General features: G+C 43.4%; 2 protein-coding genes across 4 annotated transcripts in view; both read right to left on the reverse strand.

The window, feature by feature from the left end:
* LOC147199960 (extracellular serine/threonine protein kinase FAM20C-like) overlaps window positions 1-3,562 on the reverse strand; it is a 31,107-nt gene extending 27,545 nt beyond the window's left edge. The window contains exons 1-8 of the mRNA XM_086120340.1: window positions 3,399-3,562; window positions 2,829-3,260; window positions 2,338-2,513; window positions 1,637-1,715; window positions 1,251-1,343; window positions 472-587; window positions 183-363; window positions 3-112 (exon numbers count right to left, since the gene is read on the reverse strand). Coding sequence (XP_085976466.1) covers window positions 3-112; window positions 183-363; window positions 472-587; window positions 1,251-1,343; window positions 1,637-1,715; window positions 2,338-2,513; window positions 2,829-3,256 — 1,183 coding nt within the window. The 5' untranslated portion in view covers window positions 3,257-3,260; window positions 3,399-3,562. The remainder of the gene's footprint in view (window positions 1-2; window positions 113-182; window positions 364-471; window positions 588-1,250; window positions 1,344-1,636; window positions 1,716-2,337; window positions 2,514-2,828; window positions 3,261-3,398) is intronic.
* Window positions 3,563-7,659: 4,097 nt separating this feature from the next.
* LOC147199962 (dynein axonemal light chain 4) lies at window positions 7,660-11,325 on the reverse strand. 3 transcript variants are annotated; one of them, XM_086120755.1, is made up of 5 exons: window positions 11,227-11,325; window positions 10,730-10,809; window positions 9,655-9,738; window positions 8,825-8,923; window positions 7,660-8,538 (listed from the first exon to the last, which is right to left on the reverse strand). In XM_086120755.1, the coding sequence occupies exons 2-5, from the start codon at window positions 10,799-10,801 to the stop codon at window positions 8,509-8,511; spliced, it is 285 nt and encodes a 94-aa protein (XP_085976881.1). In that variant the 5' UTR covers window positions 10,802-10,809; window positions 11,227-11,325; the 3' UTR covers window positions 7,660-8,508. The 3 variants fall into 3 exon arrangements, with proteins under 3 accessions (XP_085976881.1, XP_085976880.1, XP_085976876.1); XM_086120754.1 differs by adding an exon at window positions 9,831-9,916 and having other exon boundaries at window positions 7,660-8,923; window positions 11,227-11,323; XM_086120750.1 differs by having other exon boundaries at window positions 7,660-8,923.
* Window positions 11,326-14,924: the final 3,599 nt, after the last annotated feature.

The following is a 14,924-nucleotide window of genomic DNA, read 5'->3' on the forward strand; positions in this document are numbered from 1 at the left end:
ACTCATTAGGAAGTCCAGTATGACCATGTCAATGAAGTCCACCAGCCTTGTTCCTTTGTCATAGGGCGCTGTTTTCTTGATGGTCGTGCAGTAGTCCGGGTCCGTCTCCCATCTGAAATACACATCACTTGCAAGTAACCTGACAGCCCATGTATCACAATCAACCTTGACGATCCGCTCACTTTGCCAGCTTGCTGCGGCTGTAGGAGCGTCTCCATGGCGATCGCCAGCTCCTCCGTCTGGCCAGGGAGAGGTCGGGCAGCATGAGGGCTAAAGAGGCCTCCAAGTCCGTAGGTCTGCCGCACACTGCGTGTTCTGTGGAGCAGTAGTACGAGCAGCGGCCGTAGAAGCACACATTGCCCACTAGGGGGAGCAGTAAGAGCAGGGAGAATGGAGGGAAGTGAGAAGTACAGACGGGAGGAGCATCCAGAAATACCCAATCTCAAAGTGAAAATTTAACACAAGGATTACCGGGGGAGTTAAAAAACGTCCGGGCCAGTTTGCGATCCGTCGTGATGTCTTTAATCTCTTTGACGACATCCACCTGCCTCCCAACGACTGGAGGTACCCTCCGATACCCTAAAATCCTGCGGAGTGAGGAAATACAAAGGCTGAGAAGTGACTGAATGAGCACACCAGAGAAGGGCAGAGACGCATGATGAAATTACAGTGGGGTTTCATGTAACGTAAGCTCAGCTGCACACTCGTACGCTTGTACTTTTTTTTATAGCGGGAAACAGATCCCTATCATGGGGTCAAATTTGAGCATTTCTCTCCACTTTATCCTGTGGTGTGACTGTGTCAAAAGTGAGCTCAGTGGTGTCAACAACCGTTAACGTTAAACCTGTTCAATATATACGATCACAAATCCTTATATGTGTGGTCAAAGCCCACTTGGGTTGAGCCATAATCGTGACACGGTCAGGAATGACCTGAAGCCCACACTATTGCCAGACACAGAGAAAGAGAATGGAATTCACAATAAAAATAGTTACCAGATAAGCTAACTGTGATGCGAGCGTCTACCGGTTCTTCTTAGCTTTCTTCTTTGTGTTTAATGTCTGCATGCCTTGTGGCACGATAGTGCTTCTCACATTAGTCTTGATCCGACAGACATCCGGTTTTGGCAAAGGACAGTTGCGATTTTTGGCGGAGATACCTTTACTAATGTTTTTTTGGTTTTTTTTGCGAGTGTGTATGTTAAAAATTGGTATGCGTGTACCCCTCTTTACACATATGTGATATCATACCTGTCTAGGTGAAAGGCTCCAATTTCTGCATTGTGACGCTCAAAGTCAGAGAAATAGTAGAGGTTATAGTTGGTTTCATCATCTCTTTCCTGCCTGCAAGCACAGAATGTCGGTCACAGGTGACTGTGAAGCGCAATCTCGGGAATTGATCACACATCCTTATTATATCCTCGATCGACCAGAGTCCCAAGAATGGCTCATTTTCGACCTGACAGGTTCTACTGTAGCACCGCTTGATTGGAAAAGGATTATCTATCGGCAAGTTAGTAAGGACGTGTGAGACGTGTACGTTTTTCTCGAGGGATTCACACAAACTGAAAGAAATTTTCACTTCTTTTTTTTTCATAAGGTCTCTCAAATGCGAATTTTTGCCATTATCAACTCACTTCATGGGCTTGAACATGGCCTGCCCATAGTTTGGGAATGACATCACCAGCTTCAGCTGCGTACCCCCGGTTTTCTGCACTGGGAAAAAAAAAAAAAGATGAGAGTGTTCTTAGCAACGTTCCCAAAAATAACAGTCAGTCAAGATGTTGAGTGTCGTTGGAACTGAAACGACAACCTAAGCACAACATACAAAGGATTTGGAAAATCGGTTAATGGGTTCCAGAGAAATTGAAAAAAGAATCCTTTTTAAAGATGTTCAAGTTGTTTACATGTTACAGAAAGTTGAGCAGGTCCCAATTTTGTCAGACAAACCCATCAATTGAATTTCCTCTCGCGTCATGTAATTGCGCTAACAAGTGAAAGTGTGACCTCAATGAATGTAAAGCTCCATACAATCCTCAGCTGATCCTCCAAGTTTCTTAAAAGCCTCTTGATGCTGACGGAATCAAACAAGGGTTGAATCTGCATTTGAAAGTGTCACTCCTAAACAGCGGCTGTCAGCTATTCTTCAAAACCGTCCCTCCGATCTGCCCTTGTCCTCAAAGGACATTCACCAATGACCTCCAGTGTTGGCTCTCATTTTTTTTTTCTAATGTAACCTTCTTCAAGTGGACTTCCCCTGCATTCCCCTCGCTTGAGATCCATTTCACCTTGAGCGGTCGCAACATCACGCGGCCGCAAGCGGGCCATTACATCATACCTGAGCTGACGATGGGGTGAGTGGCGAGCTGTTGGATCACAGACTCCATGTTGAGGTCCGGGTGGGGGTAGAGCTGCCAGCAGGAGATGGCCAGATGAAAACGCAGCCAGGGGGGATGACTGTCACTGCTGCTGTTCCAGTGGGCGTTGTCGTAACTCTCCTGGCTTCTACTCACCCTGCGGACACCGTCATGGTCATTTGGAGTGTCGCCTCTCACATTCGCCGTTGGACCTCAGCTCGCAATCAGGCCTCTTTCAAATATGGATCAAAATCCGATGTTTCGGATGTGTGTCAACAAACGATATCTAACATTAAACATTTGTGTTCCGCCTGGTGGTTGTTAACATGCGGTGTGGGTGTACGCAGTTGTTCCATGAGTTATAATGAATACGTGTCACTTGAAATGCGCACGGAAATCGGATATAAGCATTCAATCGGAAAAGGTACACTTGGACCTGCAGTGATTGTAAATCCAGCTTCTGTCTACTGACCACATTTGGGAGCTCCTCTCGGACCGCAGCTTTGGTATGACCTTCAGCAACAAATCCTCGTCTTGAACGGCCGACATGGGCGCATTGTAAAGAGGATGGTTAAACAGCGCCCGTAGCTTCGCCAGACTTGACGCAAGAGGCTCAACAATGGCCGCTTTTATTCTTCCGCCCTGGAAATGGTCCAGAGGGACACCGGGAGAATGTCTTCGTGGCCCGTCCGTTGATTCGGCCAGAACTGCAGCGCCCGTGAAGCCGTAGCTTTTGTTTGCCAGGTGTGTGGCGATGGGTGTCCGAGTGAGTGGCGGGGGGTCACAGGGTTGGTGGTACAAAGAAAGGGAGACAAACATCAGGAGGAGGTGCAGGAAAATGGAAACGAGTGCCAAGGACAGACAGATTGTCCTGGAGCGACGGCGTATTCGCCACATCATCCTCCTGGAAACAAGGAGAGGGAGAAGTGGGGGGCGGGGGGCATGTCCAGTAACACAAATAAATAACCCTACCTGAGCTAGCACTCCATTCACTTAAGTCACAGAATAGTTCAACATCCATTGAAGGAAAAAAACAACTTACGTCTTCAATCGGACTTTCTGCCACACTGCTGAAGTTGAAAAGGAATATTTGGTATCAGCCGAGGGTTAGTCTTTACCCTTTTGTTTGTACTATGGCAGTTTGGACACCGTGCCAGGTTAAAGTGATCTGAGCACCACTCTGTACACTCGTTTGAACTGTCAGAACTGGCAGAGAGTCCACTCAGCAATACTCTTCTGTCAAATTACAACTTGTGTATCTTAGTTTTGGGGAAGGCCAGGTCAGTAGATAAACAACACCATAGAAAATACTGAACGTTAAATGCCCCGGAATCGCCCCGTGACCCGAATCTGCTCGTCACCTTGCATGAACCGGGAAATTGCCTGCTAACTAACTTAACGATGGCCAGTGTAGCTTTTTGTGACTCGCAGTGGAAGAACTTGCTCAGCACAAGTTAGAAGCTTGCCGTTTATTTAACCTGTCCACGCACCCTGTAACCTGATAACATGATAAACTGTCCACTGTGGTAACCGCTGTCCCTGAAATACAGTTTCATCTTGGTCAACTGAGTGGACGTTCATATTTGATGAGCCGCAAGGTTCTCAGTGTGGTCTTCAATTAAAGCAGAGAGAGTCTATGAAGCTCCCCACAAGCCGCCGTCAAGATCCAGTTGGTAAAAGTCATATCCTTTCTCTTTTTTGGATTTCACATTTTACACGAGGAGAGATGAGTTCTCATTTGCTGGTCTTCGGAATTCGCAGCAGGGAGCTGTCATCTTCATGCGTTCCCCCCCGTGTTAATGATTTGTTTTTCTCCTCGCATGGACCGTGCTTCTTTTATTTTGTTTTTGTTTTTTTGGAACATGCTGTGTCCCATGCTGGTGTATCGTAAACAAGCTGGTTAAAGCCTTGATGCGCACATCAACATCCGCAGAGTAGCTTTTATCCCTTTTTCATTCACATCTCCCAAAATTCACTGCGCTCTTTTAATTTCGACGCAGTCTCCAATGGTCGAAACACTAACACACTTATATTGAAGTGAAATTGTGTTTCCCATATCGCCATCACAAAAGAGCCAACCAGTGACGCTCAGATGAAAAATTCATCTCTGTTCTGGCCTGATGCTCGTTTTCTAGTGCAATTTCTTTTTTTTTGTCCTGGGGTGACTTTTGAGACTCTCTATCCGCTTTTTCTTTGTTCCACCTGTATCTTTTCACCCGCCCCACACGCACTTGCGCAAGCACTCAGAAGCGGCTGCCACTTTTTTTTTTTCAGGTGCTGAGGCGGTTGCTAAGATACGGCGCTCGGCTTTCAAACTCGAGAGAAACATGGAATGAGGACACAGTATGTGGCAAAACTGAAACAAGCCCGAAATCCAGTTGCAAAATGGTGGTTCGGGTATCAGTTGTCAGCCTGTGTGTTTCCACTTCGATGCCTTTTTGTGACTGTTCCAGTCTCTGAAAGCCTCTTGCAACCTGTTGATGACATTCTGTGACACTCTTAAGCTCAGTGACCACTTTCCTCTGCGAACATCCTGTTTTGGCGAGGTACAGTTTATCCATTGTTAGGTGCCGTCTTGATTCCGTGATGTCAAAAGGAGACCAGCGTAAAAAGAGGAACAATTCCGATTGAAACAGGAAATGAATTGGTCCATCCATGAATCAAAAAAAAAAACCTCGTGAATTTTGCTGTTCTTGTGCAAGAACTACTGAAACATTGAGAGCTGGATTAAAAAGTTTAGAAAAGGTCAAATGACGATCACCTGTAAATTACAAAGTGCATTGCAGGTGCCTCCTGAAATTTCTCCCAAATATTCCGATTCTTGTGAATAGTGAACCGACTGCTTAATGCCTTGTCATTTCATCTCTTAAAAATCAATCAGTGTTCACGTTTGCATGGCTTGTTTTTGTGCCTCAGCCATGAAAGCTACGGTGCTACACGCCGCAGTTTCAACCGAACCGAGCCGCTCGTGTGCGGTGGGAAAAAAAACAACCTTACGTGCCCATCGCCGATTAATGTGAAATTTTCTTAATCATTTTCACATAACAATTAAAACATCCCTGATCACCTGACCCTGCAAAATTAAACTGAGAACACTTGAGGATTTCAAAAACTTCCGAGCAGTCTTCTGAGACGTTGCAGTGACTAACATTAAAAAAACAACAACAACAATTTTAAACTAACCATTTTCATGAACCTCCTGTTGATACTTCCGAGTTTGCATGCGAGGAATGAGTGCACGACATTTAACACCCTCCACTAGTGCCAACATCTCCCTCGCTGGAAGCTTCTGTGCAAGATGGAAGCTTTTTGGTGAGCCAGAAGTGTGACTCCGTGTATGAATATTTAACAGCAAAGCAATAAAGGAGGTGGGAGGAGATATTTAAAGAGGGGGTTGGTATGAATAATGAATGAGATGCGCCAAACTGTCAGCAGGTTAGGAGGGGCGGGTTGATGTTTACAGGACCCACCGGCATCATCGGAGAGTTGAGACTGTCCATGTCGTGTGTGTGGAGTCTTGCTTGTGTATATTTTATTTTTTTTTTTTTAGACCGGTTCAATCATCACTTTTTGGTTGTTTTGGGGATTGTGTACATTTAAGAGATGTTAAAAGAACTTTACGATTAGGATTGTTTTAATGCTATGATATAAGGGGGCGCATTCGCACAGTATCGGGGGAATTCATTTTATTCTTCAGCTTTTCACCACAAACTGTCTCTCCTTTTGATCGACGGATAATGTAAACATCTTTCTGTCCGGACAGAAACATGTACACATGTCGACAAACAAGTTCCCACTCCCTTTCACCCAGAGTGGTCAGTGGCCACAGAAATAAATTGAATCTGACAAAAGTAATGATAATTTTAAAATGTACAACAATTAACCAATGAAAATCAAACGTTGCTTTTGAATTGTGTTTCAGCAGGATTATTCAAAAAAAAAAAACCTCACTCTGTTATTGAGTCACATGGTGTGTACTCAATCTGTCCCTTCACATACACACAATTTATCCATAAACATAGCCATCAAATAAAAATGTCTAAACACAATTTAAACATGTTGACAGATTTGTTCCGTAGCGAGTACACAATATTCTCTGTGTGGCTCGAGTACAAAGTGACCTGATTGCGTGTTTTGGGTACATTATACTCATTCTGTCAACATCAGTGGGTCAGGGTGCCCTTGCGCTGGCACAATATGCGAGGCAATGACGTCACTTCATTACAGAGCCTGGGGGAAAACATTTCTTTTCAGTTAACACTTGCAGACCAAGACTTGGTGATGTTCTCAAGACAAGCCGCCATCAACGGTGTCATTCCAACCGTAGGTCGTGACCACGCTGCTAAATTTTAGGAAGCTGTGAGAAACCTGACATTGGGCAGTGCCGATACGTTTCTTAAGCACTGGACATCGTAATAAAAATATTTGTCTCTGATTTGAAATTCGGCAGCCCAGTGGTTAGCGCGTCGACCTCACAGTACACAGGTCGTGGGTTTGATCCCAGCTGCGGCCTTCCTGTGTGGAGTTTGCATATTCTCCCCCGTGCCTGCGTGGGTTTTGTCCGGGTACTCCGGTTTCCTCCCACATTCCAAAAACATGCATGGCAGGCTACTGGACGACTCTAAATTGTCCCTAGGTGTGAGTGCGAGCGTGGATGATTGTTGGTCTCTGTGTGCCCTGCCACTGGCTGGCAACCAGTTCAGGGTGGCCCCCGCCTACTGCCCGAAGACGGCTGGGATAGACTACAGCACAACCCGGAGTCTATCCCAGCGGATCGGAAAATGGATGAATAGATGGATGATTTGAAATTCCACAAGCCGTTTTTAAAAAGATATGATGGTAAGAGGTTGTCTTTAAAAGTACAAATTGGGCTGAGAGTAAAGTTCTTGGCCATTTACTACTCACATAGTTTCTGAATATTTTGCTACTGTCAGGCGCTTTGTAAGAATGCCACAAATCTCAACTGTGACAATATTTGAACTTTCCGTTTGTATTCTCTTTGGCTGCTGATTAAAAGCGTAGACTCTCATCTTGTTCCTCTTTGTCAAGTTACTTCGGGAAGGGATCTTTTTGAGTTTTCTCTGTATTTGTTTGAAGAGTCGTACATTATGTTCGCCGGCGGCTTGGTATTCCTCGGTGGCAAGTCGGCTTGCTTTTTTTAACTTCGGCAAATCCAGCCGCAACAAGATGTGCGCTCGATGCAGTCGCTAATGACTGTTGCGACTGTTGTTCCTTCCGTGCTGCGCTCCAACGGTACTATTCAAAGGACGACTGTCCTGACAACAAATACAAAGAGCGCAGGCTGCCGTTTCACATTTCAGAGTTTTATTATCCCTCACTATGTATATCACATTGATCTCTTGCACGTACAATAACCTCTTGCACGGAAACTCTTGCTAACAATTGCAGCAACAAAAGATTCTGAATTTCTTCACCTTTGACACAGACCCCCGGGCTAAAGGCGCGGGGATTATTGCCACTGCTGTGTGTACGTAAAGAAATTGCCGACGTCAGCATTGAATGCTTGGCATAAAATGCTTGTCGGACAGCGACGACGGGTTGGGAGAAGTGAGGGTTTGGTATTCTACTTCACACACCAGGCCTGGTGTGGTGAATAGCCTTGGACACAGGCGATTGTTCCTCTTGTTATGGCTCTGATATTACCTCAGGAAGGCAAAAATTCCCCAACTCTGCCCCAGCCATTACTGTTGCACACAGTTCCGCCTTTGTCGACATCGAAAAGGCGGACCACGCCGCTTAATTCCCTTCATTCTGTGTCGCGAACCGTTGATACGGAACAAAGCCAGTAAAACATGCCGGGTTATAAAAAACCTTTACAACAAGAAAAAAAAAAAAGTAGATCAGGTCATTTGTAAGAAGATGCCACTTGTTTCAAGTCACATCCAACTATGTACATGTTTTGTTTTTTTAAAAAATGTAAAAAACATTGTATTGAAAGAGAAGTGGGTCCAACTATAAGAAAAGTTGAGAGATGACACGGACATTTTAGGTGGTGATGTTTGGTATCGGTTTAAAAAAAGAACAGTGTGTTCACATGTGTGTCCAGCACACACACACACTCACACCAGAGACTCCCTGCAGAGGAAAGAGGACAAAGGTGTTTGGAGACCCTGGCCGGCTAGGTTGTTTTGTCAGAGTGAGTGGTGACACCGTGGAAATTCCTTGAGAAAAAAAAAGACAAATGGAAGATAAGGCAGGAAGCTGTTCCAAGTGTCTGCAGGTCAATACTTGATGTCACAGTTCTTCTCCCCAAGTCCAAGCAGCAGTCAAACCTCTGTGACTTTTTGTAGCCAGAGTACAACCGGCGGCTGGTTTTCTTTCGGCGAACGGATAGTGGGACAAGCAAAAAAAAAAAAAAAAGCTTGTGTGTCTGTGTGTATGCTAGGAGCACTTCCACACACACACCGCCAGACTCCCGCCGAAGAACATGTAGAGCAAGTTTTTCACCTCGTGCGTGACCTCGAAGCCAAAGCCCTCGCCGATCACCACGTGCCAAGAACTGCCAAATTTCTTGTCCATGGACTCCTTGATCATCTTGGCGGCACTCTGGAGACCAGCAGCAAGAAGGCCACATTTGGGGGGGGGGGGGGGGGGGGGGGGGTAAATAAAAACAATTCCCACTCGGAACCAAAAAACTCTTGTTTAGATTCAGACGAAATACTACGTAGTCTTAAAGAGGGGTTCCATGATTTATTATAAACTAGTTTATGTATGTAGTTTATGTATTGTATGTGTTAATTTGCTCCATGTACAGCACTTTGTATGCAGCGATGGCTGTTTGAAAGTGCTCTATAAATACAGTTGAGTTGAGTAACAACCATTCATGTTTTTTTTCCTGCGGAATTTTCGAATCGCTGTTTTTGTGCTACATCTGTCACACTCTAAGAAGCCCAAAAGCAAAAAATTGGTGTCAAAGAAATATGATCTCAGTTGTTGAGTTTTACTTCTCAAAAAGTCACCCCCCACCCCCAATCGAGTTGTACAGTGGTTTGGCACCCCCAGATTCACCTGTTCAGGGATTAATTTCTATTGCTATTCACGGCAGATATGGCCAATATCCCTCACAAATTACTAGGTTCCACTATACAGGTTATAGGTCACATTAATTGTGAAATGATTTGCCTTGGTCTCGTTTTTATATTACAAAAACCTGTCATTTGAACAGGGGGATGTAGACTATTTTTTTTTTATATCCACTGTAAATAAAATCTAATTTTATCATGTACATCATCCTTGTGCTGCCATAATAATAATAATCACCATCAGAACTCGCGTACCTCATTGTTGGTGGCAAACTTTTCACAGGCAGTCACGCACAGCTCCATCGTCTCCACCCTCATTTCTTCGGGCATGTCTGTGTGCTGAGGAATAAACGACACCTTATCTTTGAGACCTGATTCATCATTGACGTTTTTCTGTCTGACGAGAAACAGGACAGCACTCTCTTCCAAACCATCAATCTGCTACACTGGCTTATTCTTCTGAAGGTCATGGGAAGTTGGAGCGTATCCCAGCTGACTTTGGGTAAGAAATTCAGACCTATTTAACGCATGGGTGGGCAAACAAAAGAAAGAAAAAAAATATTTAAAACTGACAAACGGATAAGTTCATTCTTGACGAGGTATCAATTCACTGTAGATCACAGTGGAGGAATTTCAAACACAAATATGCATAACACAAATATAACTTGGCATTTGTTGAATCAAAAATATACGGCATTACATTTTTTAAAAAAGGTGTGAGTAGACTTTGTGCGACTTCCCTTGACCAGCTAGTATTTAAAAAACGGCATTAGAAGCCTTTGTGTTACTTCCCTTGAGCAGCTAGCATTTTAGCATGTGCCTACACTGAGCAAAACTGATTCTTCATCCCCAAGTTGTAAATATAAAAGGAGTTTAAATGGTAAACGATATTAAGTTTTGATTACTGTTCTCCTCAATTTAGATAAAAACGTGCCAATGATTCTTGACACATTTCGGTTGATGATAAACAAAGATTAAACATCTGTCAGAGTTGTCACTGCTTACAAAAGCAGGACAAAGCAATTTAAATTACATAACTCACCTTTATAAAAAAACTCAAACAAAATACACGGAGTCTTGGGGGTCCTATCCATCCATCCTCGTCACTATACAAGTACCTTTTAATTAATCAATTGTGCAGTTAAGTTACAGACGTTCACTGACTTTTAAGTACATTACCTCGTGACGATTGTCTTTATAATGGGCGGTTTGTTTTGTCGGTCTCCAAACAGTATTTTTTTACCAATGCACTCTCCTAACATGACTGCAGATCGAGTTCACAGAACATCATGAACGATATGACTACCGGTACTCTATTTATTACATGTACCCTGATGAGAGGGAAGCTGTGTAGTCTCTTGTAGTCGGCCTCTTCTTTCTTTCCCTCGCCGGTTCCTGCCATTCCGACTCCTGTTAATATATATAAAGAATAATAAATTGGACCTAAAAAAGGGACACTTCGTTTGCTCGTACCTAGCAGCACGAGCAATAACACACCAGGAGAAGAAATCTACCAAACCTAGCAAGCTAACGACATAACGAAGCATATATTTGCCAGACTTACATGTCCTTTTCCACACAAATTAGCAAGTTTGTATGTTAAAAAAAACGAAGGACACTTGTGAGGCATTGTGGCAGACTTGTAAACAACAAGTAGGCGGATAAAGTGAGACCGAAGAAGCAGCGTTTACCAGCTACCCAGTTAGCTTAGCTTGCAGCTCCATGGCGAATAGATAACATTTAATAATTTCTCTTTCACCAGACGCCCGTTGTTGACTCGTCAGCGTTTGTTAAGGACGAGTCAAAAATAAATTTTGGGTGACTTACTAATGAGGCGTGTGGACCGCTGGAAAAGTTCCACAGTTTGAATCCCAGGGTCGGTTGTTAGGGAGACATTGTCGACGTGACTACGCCGACAGAAGAGGCCCCGCCTATGAATGCTACAGAGCGTTTCTATTGGCTTTTGGTCCTGTCAATGAACTTTGAATAGTATATTAATTTGTATTTTTCTTACCACTTGTGTACATCTGACGGTAATCAACAAAAAATACATATATGAAACGAAACGACGCAATTTCACCCCAGAATAGGGCTGCAATTTTTTTCTGGATAAATGCCCCCACTGCAAAATGTATTTCTTGTGCTTGAGAGGAAAGAAGTTGTATCTGTACTGTATGTTGTGCATAGAGCATATTTGACAATAAAGATGATTTGACCTTGACTTGACCTGACACAAGAAGTGTGTTTAAAAGCATTCTTAACAGTTACTTGTTGTTTCGCGAGTGTTACCTGTTCGAGTCGCTGCTGTCGTGTTCAGGAGGCGTATCATCAGATTATGAACTAAAGAAAACCTTGGTCATTTTTTTGTGGTTTCTTTGTGCGTGTGTGCGTGTGTATACCCTATTTAAAATGCCCTCTTACTGAATGTGACCGACATTGAGCAGGACACATCTGGATGGAGTCCCCCAGGTGGATTTTCCTGACCCAAAATTGCTGCGGAAAATTCCCAGTCTTGTTTGTGCTTGTGGATTCATTTTAAAAATAAAAGAAGTACTCCCTCCTTTGTGGATTAGAGTGGATTATGAATCCGTGGAGAGGCAAGCAAAGATAGCATAATAATGATATTTCTCATTTCTTGTTTGGGCTCATGTAAGCTCTCTGACTGCAGACGTAGTGATGCAAACTGGTGCTTTCGACAGGTCAACTCTAATACAGATGAACCTCTCACAGTGTGTGGGCTATGAGTAAGTAGGTAATCAACGTGTGGTATGAACTAATTGTGTGGCACTAGATTATGTAATCACACAGTTTAATGACATAAATCCAAATGACCCAGTTTAATGACAGCAGTCAAAAAGTACAGGTCTGCCTGGTACTATGAAATTATGAATAGGATATTCCATTGGGTACAACTCCAATGACATCCATCATGCTGTATCAACATGCAAACTCCTCACTGGAGAAGAGCAAACCCAGAACTTTTGACGATGAGGCAGACGTGCTCACCACTACTCTCCCAATTTTGCCTCAAAAGAGTGGTCAAAACAATCCGATATCTTTATAGGCTTAGTGTATATCACCTCTCTGAAATACGTTTAGATGAAAATGAATAACTCAAAACTGCACGTTTAATGGATGGTGCGATCGTTCAAATGATGCTCGGACCTGATGCACTCCTGCTATAAAAATGTAGACTGTAGAAATTGTATGAAGCTAAGAATGTGGATCAAAGGAGAAGGAATGTATGACTTGCGACGAAACTGCCTGCGGGAGGATGTGAGCTCTTAAACGTTTTCATGGCGACAGAAGAACTCTTAACATTTCATCAATGACTTATATAGAAGAACCCGAGTGGGAGGAATCGCTGTAGGGCAAAACAAAGATGTCGAAAAACTCTTCTATGTACAATGTGTGTGTTTGTGAAGGCAGCGCGAAGACGGAAAGGTCAAACAAAGGTTTGTGTGAAGTGTGTCTGCCTGCAGGAAAGCCAATTAGTGAGCATCTATAATTCATCAGCAGCGGATGCAGATTGTTAGCAGAATGGGGGGAGAGAGCAAGGGGTGAATTCAAGACCCCGTGTGACAATTAGTGACTGGATGACTCCAAGACTCGAGATATATCGACCGATGGCTCGATAATGCGGCTGGGAATCGCAGTGACTCATGAGACGATATTGTGCTAATGACGAACAACATGAGGTAGCACGCCTGCCGCACATTCGGGCAGCATACACGGGAGTTATTTCTCAATCCGCGTTGTTGTCCATTCTAACATCCTTGTGATCTCGTGAAACGTCATCTGTTGCGGCCTAAATCAAAATTAAAGTACACATAAACCAAGAACACACTGAATGTAGTTTTTTTTTTTTTTGTCTGCTAGCTTAAACCAAGTGTGCATTGGCTGCTTTCTTGTGCTGCTATCAAAATTACTGAGGAGAGAAATCATGTTTGTAAGATTGTTTTTTTTCTCTGCCTATTATCATTTTACGGAACAATGTTGTTGTTTATTGAACATAAAACATATACAGTAATAATTTGACAAAAAATAAGGTAGATAAAATAGTAAAAAGAAAGAAATCAGTCTTCATTCAACACAGTTATTATGTTCAAGGGAGTAGGAAGAAGTAAAAAACGTATCTAGTCCTACCCCGTTATGTGCTTATATCTAATAAATCATTTTTATATCAATCAGAAAAGAAAAAAAAGTAAGAAGAAAGAAGTCTCCATTAAGGCTCATACTTTACCCTTAACCGTGATATTTTTACATGTCAGAGCCGGCGGGACAAGAACGCAAATTGAGAAACGGTGAATATTAGCCAGAATACTGTTTTGGTTAGTGCTGGCGCATACAATGTGGGACGAGGGGGTCCATTTTAATTAAGCAACAGTGTGGATATTGTACTGTACTCTTAACTCTGTTTGTGTGATTGGTTCAAAATTGGTTTGGATAGATATTCATGGGATAGTAGTAACCACATCTGCCTGAGAGTCAGGAGAGCCAGGTCCGAATTGCTGTCGGAAAATCTTTGCGTGGAATTAGTGTTGTCCTCATGTTTAATTTTACTCTGGCTTGTTTCCAAAACCTCAAACCGTGCATGTTAGGTTAATTCAAGACTCTATGTGCCTTGTGATTGACAAGCGCAAGTCCAGGTTGTAATGCAGCTGGAATAATTTCCATTTACTCAAGCCTGATAAAGAACAAACCACACATAAAATGAATGAATGGAATGCAGCTGACTCCCAATATGCATCTGACGTTGTCATGGCAGCCAATCTTTTTGCATCTCTGTTTCTCTCAAATGAGAAATTTCACCTCATATCAAATAAGCCCCGAGGTGTTGTCTGTAAAATATTTGATAACTAATAAATTACCATAAGGCGTCTGAGCTACACCTCAATCGCCGGGAGCCCCGTCAGAGCTTCATCACCACACAGTGATGACTTCAAAGTTCATCAATGGCCTCGGAAGAGCCTTGACTTGTCACGTGAACAGAAATTGAATTGACACTTCTTGAGTCTTTCAGAACTAATGCTGAGCCCTCCAAGGTCTTAGAATTTGTAAATCCATAACTGGGGGAAACACAGACGGCATAGTTTCTCCCCTCAACTGACTTGGACAGTATTTTCCACGAGGCACTTTAAGCGGTTTTATCCGCAAGTCGAGCAGAATTTGCAATGCAGAACACATTTAATTAATGCAATCAGCATTGTGTTACCGCTCCCCTCCAACATTTAATGACTAAGGAGTCGCCACACTCCCGCGTGCATCTGTATTTATGGTGATAATTATCTCCGAGATTGTGTTTGTGCTCGTGCCGGTTTGTCCATCTGTCAGAGCCGTGACGCAACAGCTAAACTGGGATGAAAAGTGACAGACAAAGTGCTTTTTTATTTCTGGGGGGGGTGTCAGATGAGATTCAGAGTTTGACCTCCACCCGGGTTTGCTGTTCCATGAAATCCATTTCAGCGAGGCCAAGGAGAGTGTAACGCTACTTATCAGATCACGCTAGAAATGTCACACGTGGG

Source organism: Hippocampus guttulatus, chromosome 9 (assembly GCF_054856545.1).
Source record: "Hippocampus guttulatus isolate MCC_2025c chromosome 9, RoL_Hgut_1.0, whole genome shotgun sequence".
Taxonomy (NCBI): Eukaryota; Metazoa; Chordata; class Actinopteri; order Syngnathiformes; family Syngnathidae; genus Hippocampus; species Hippocampus guttulatus.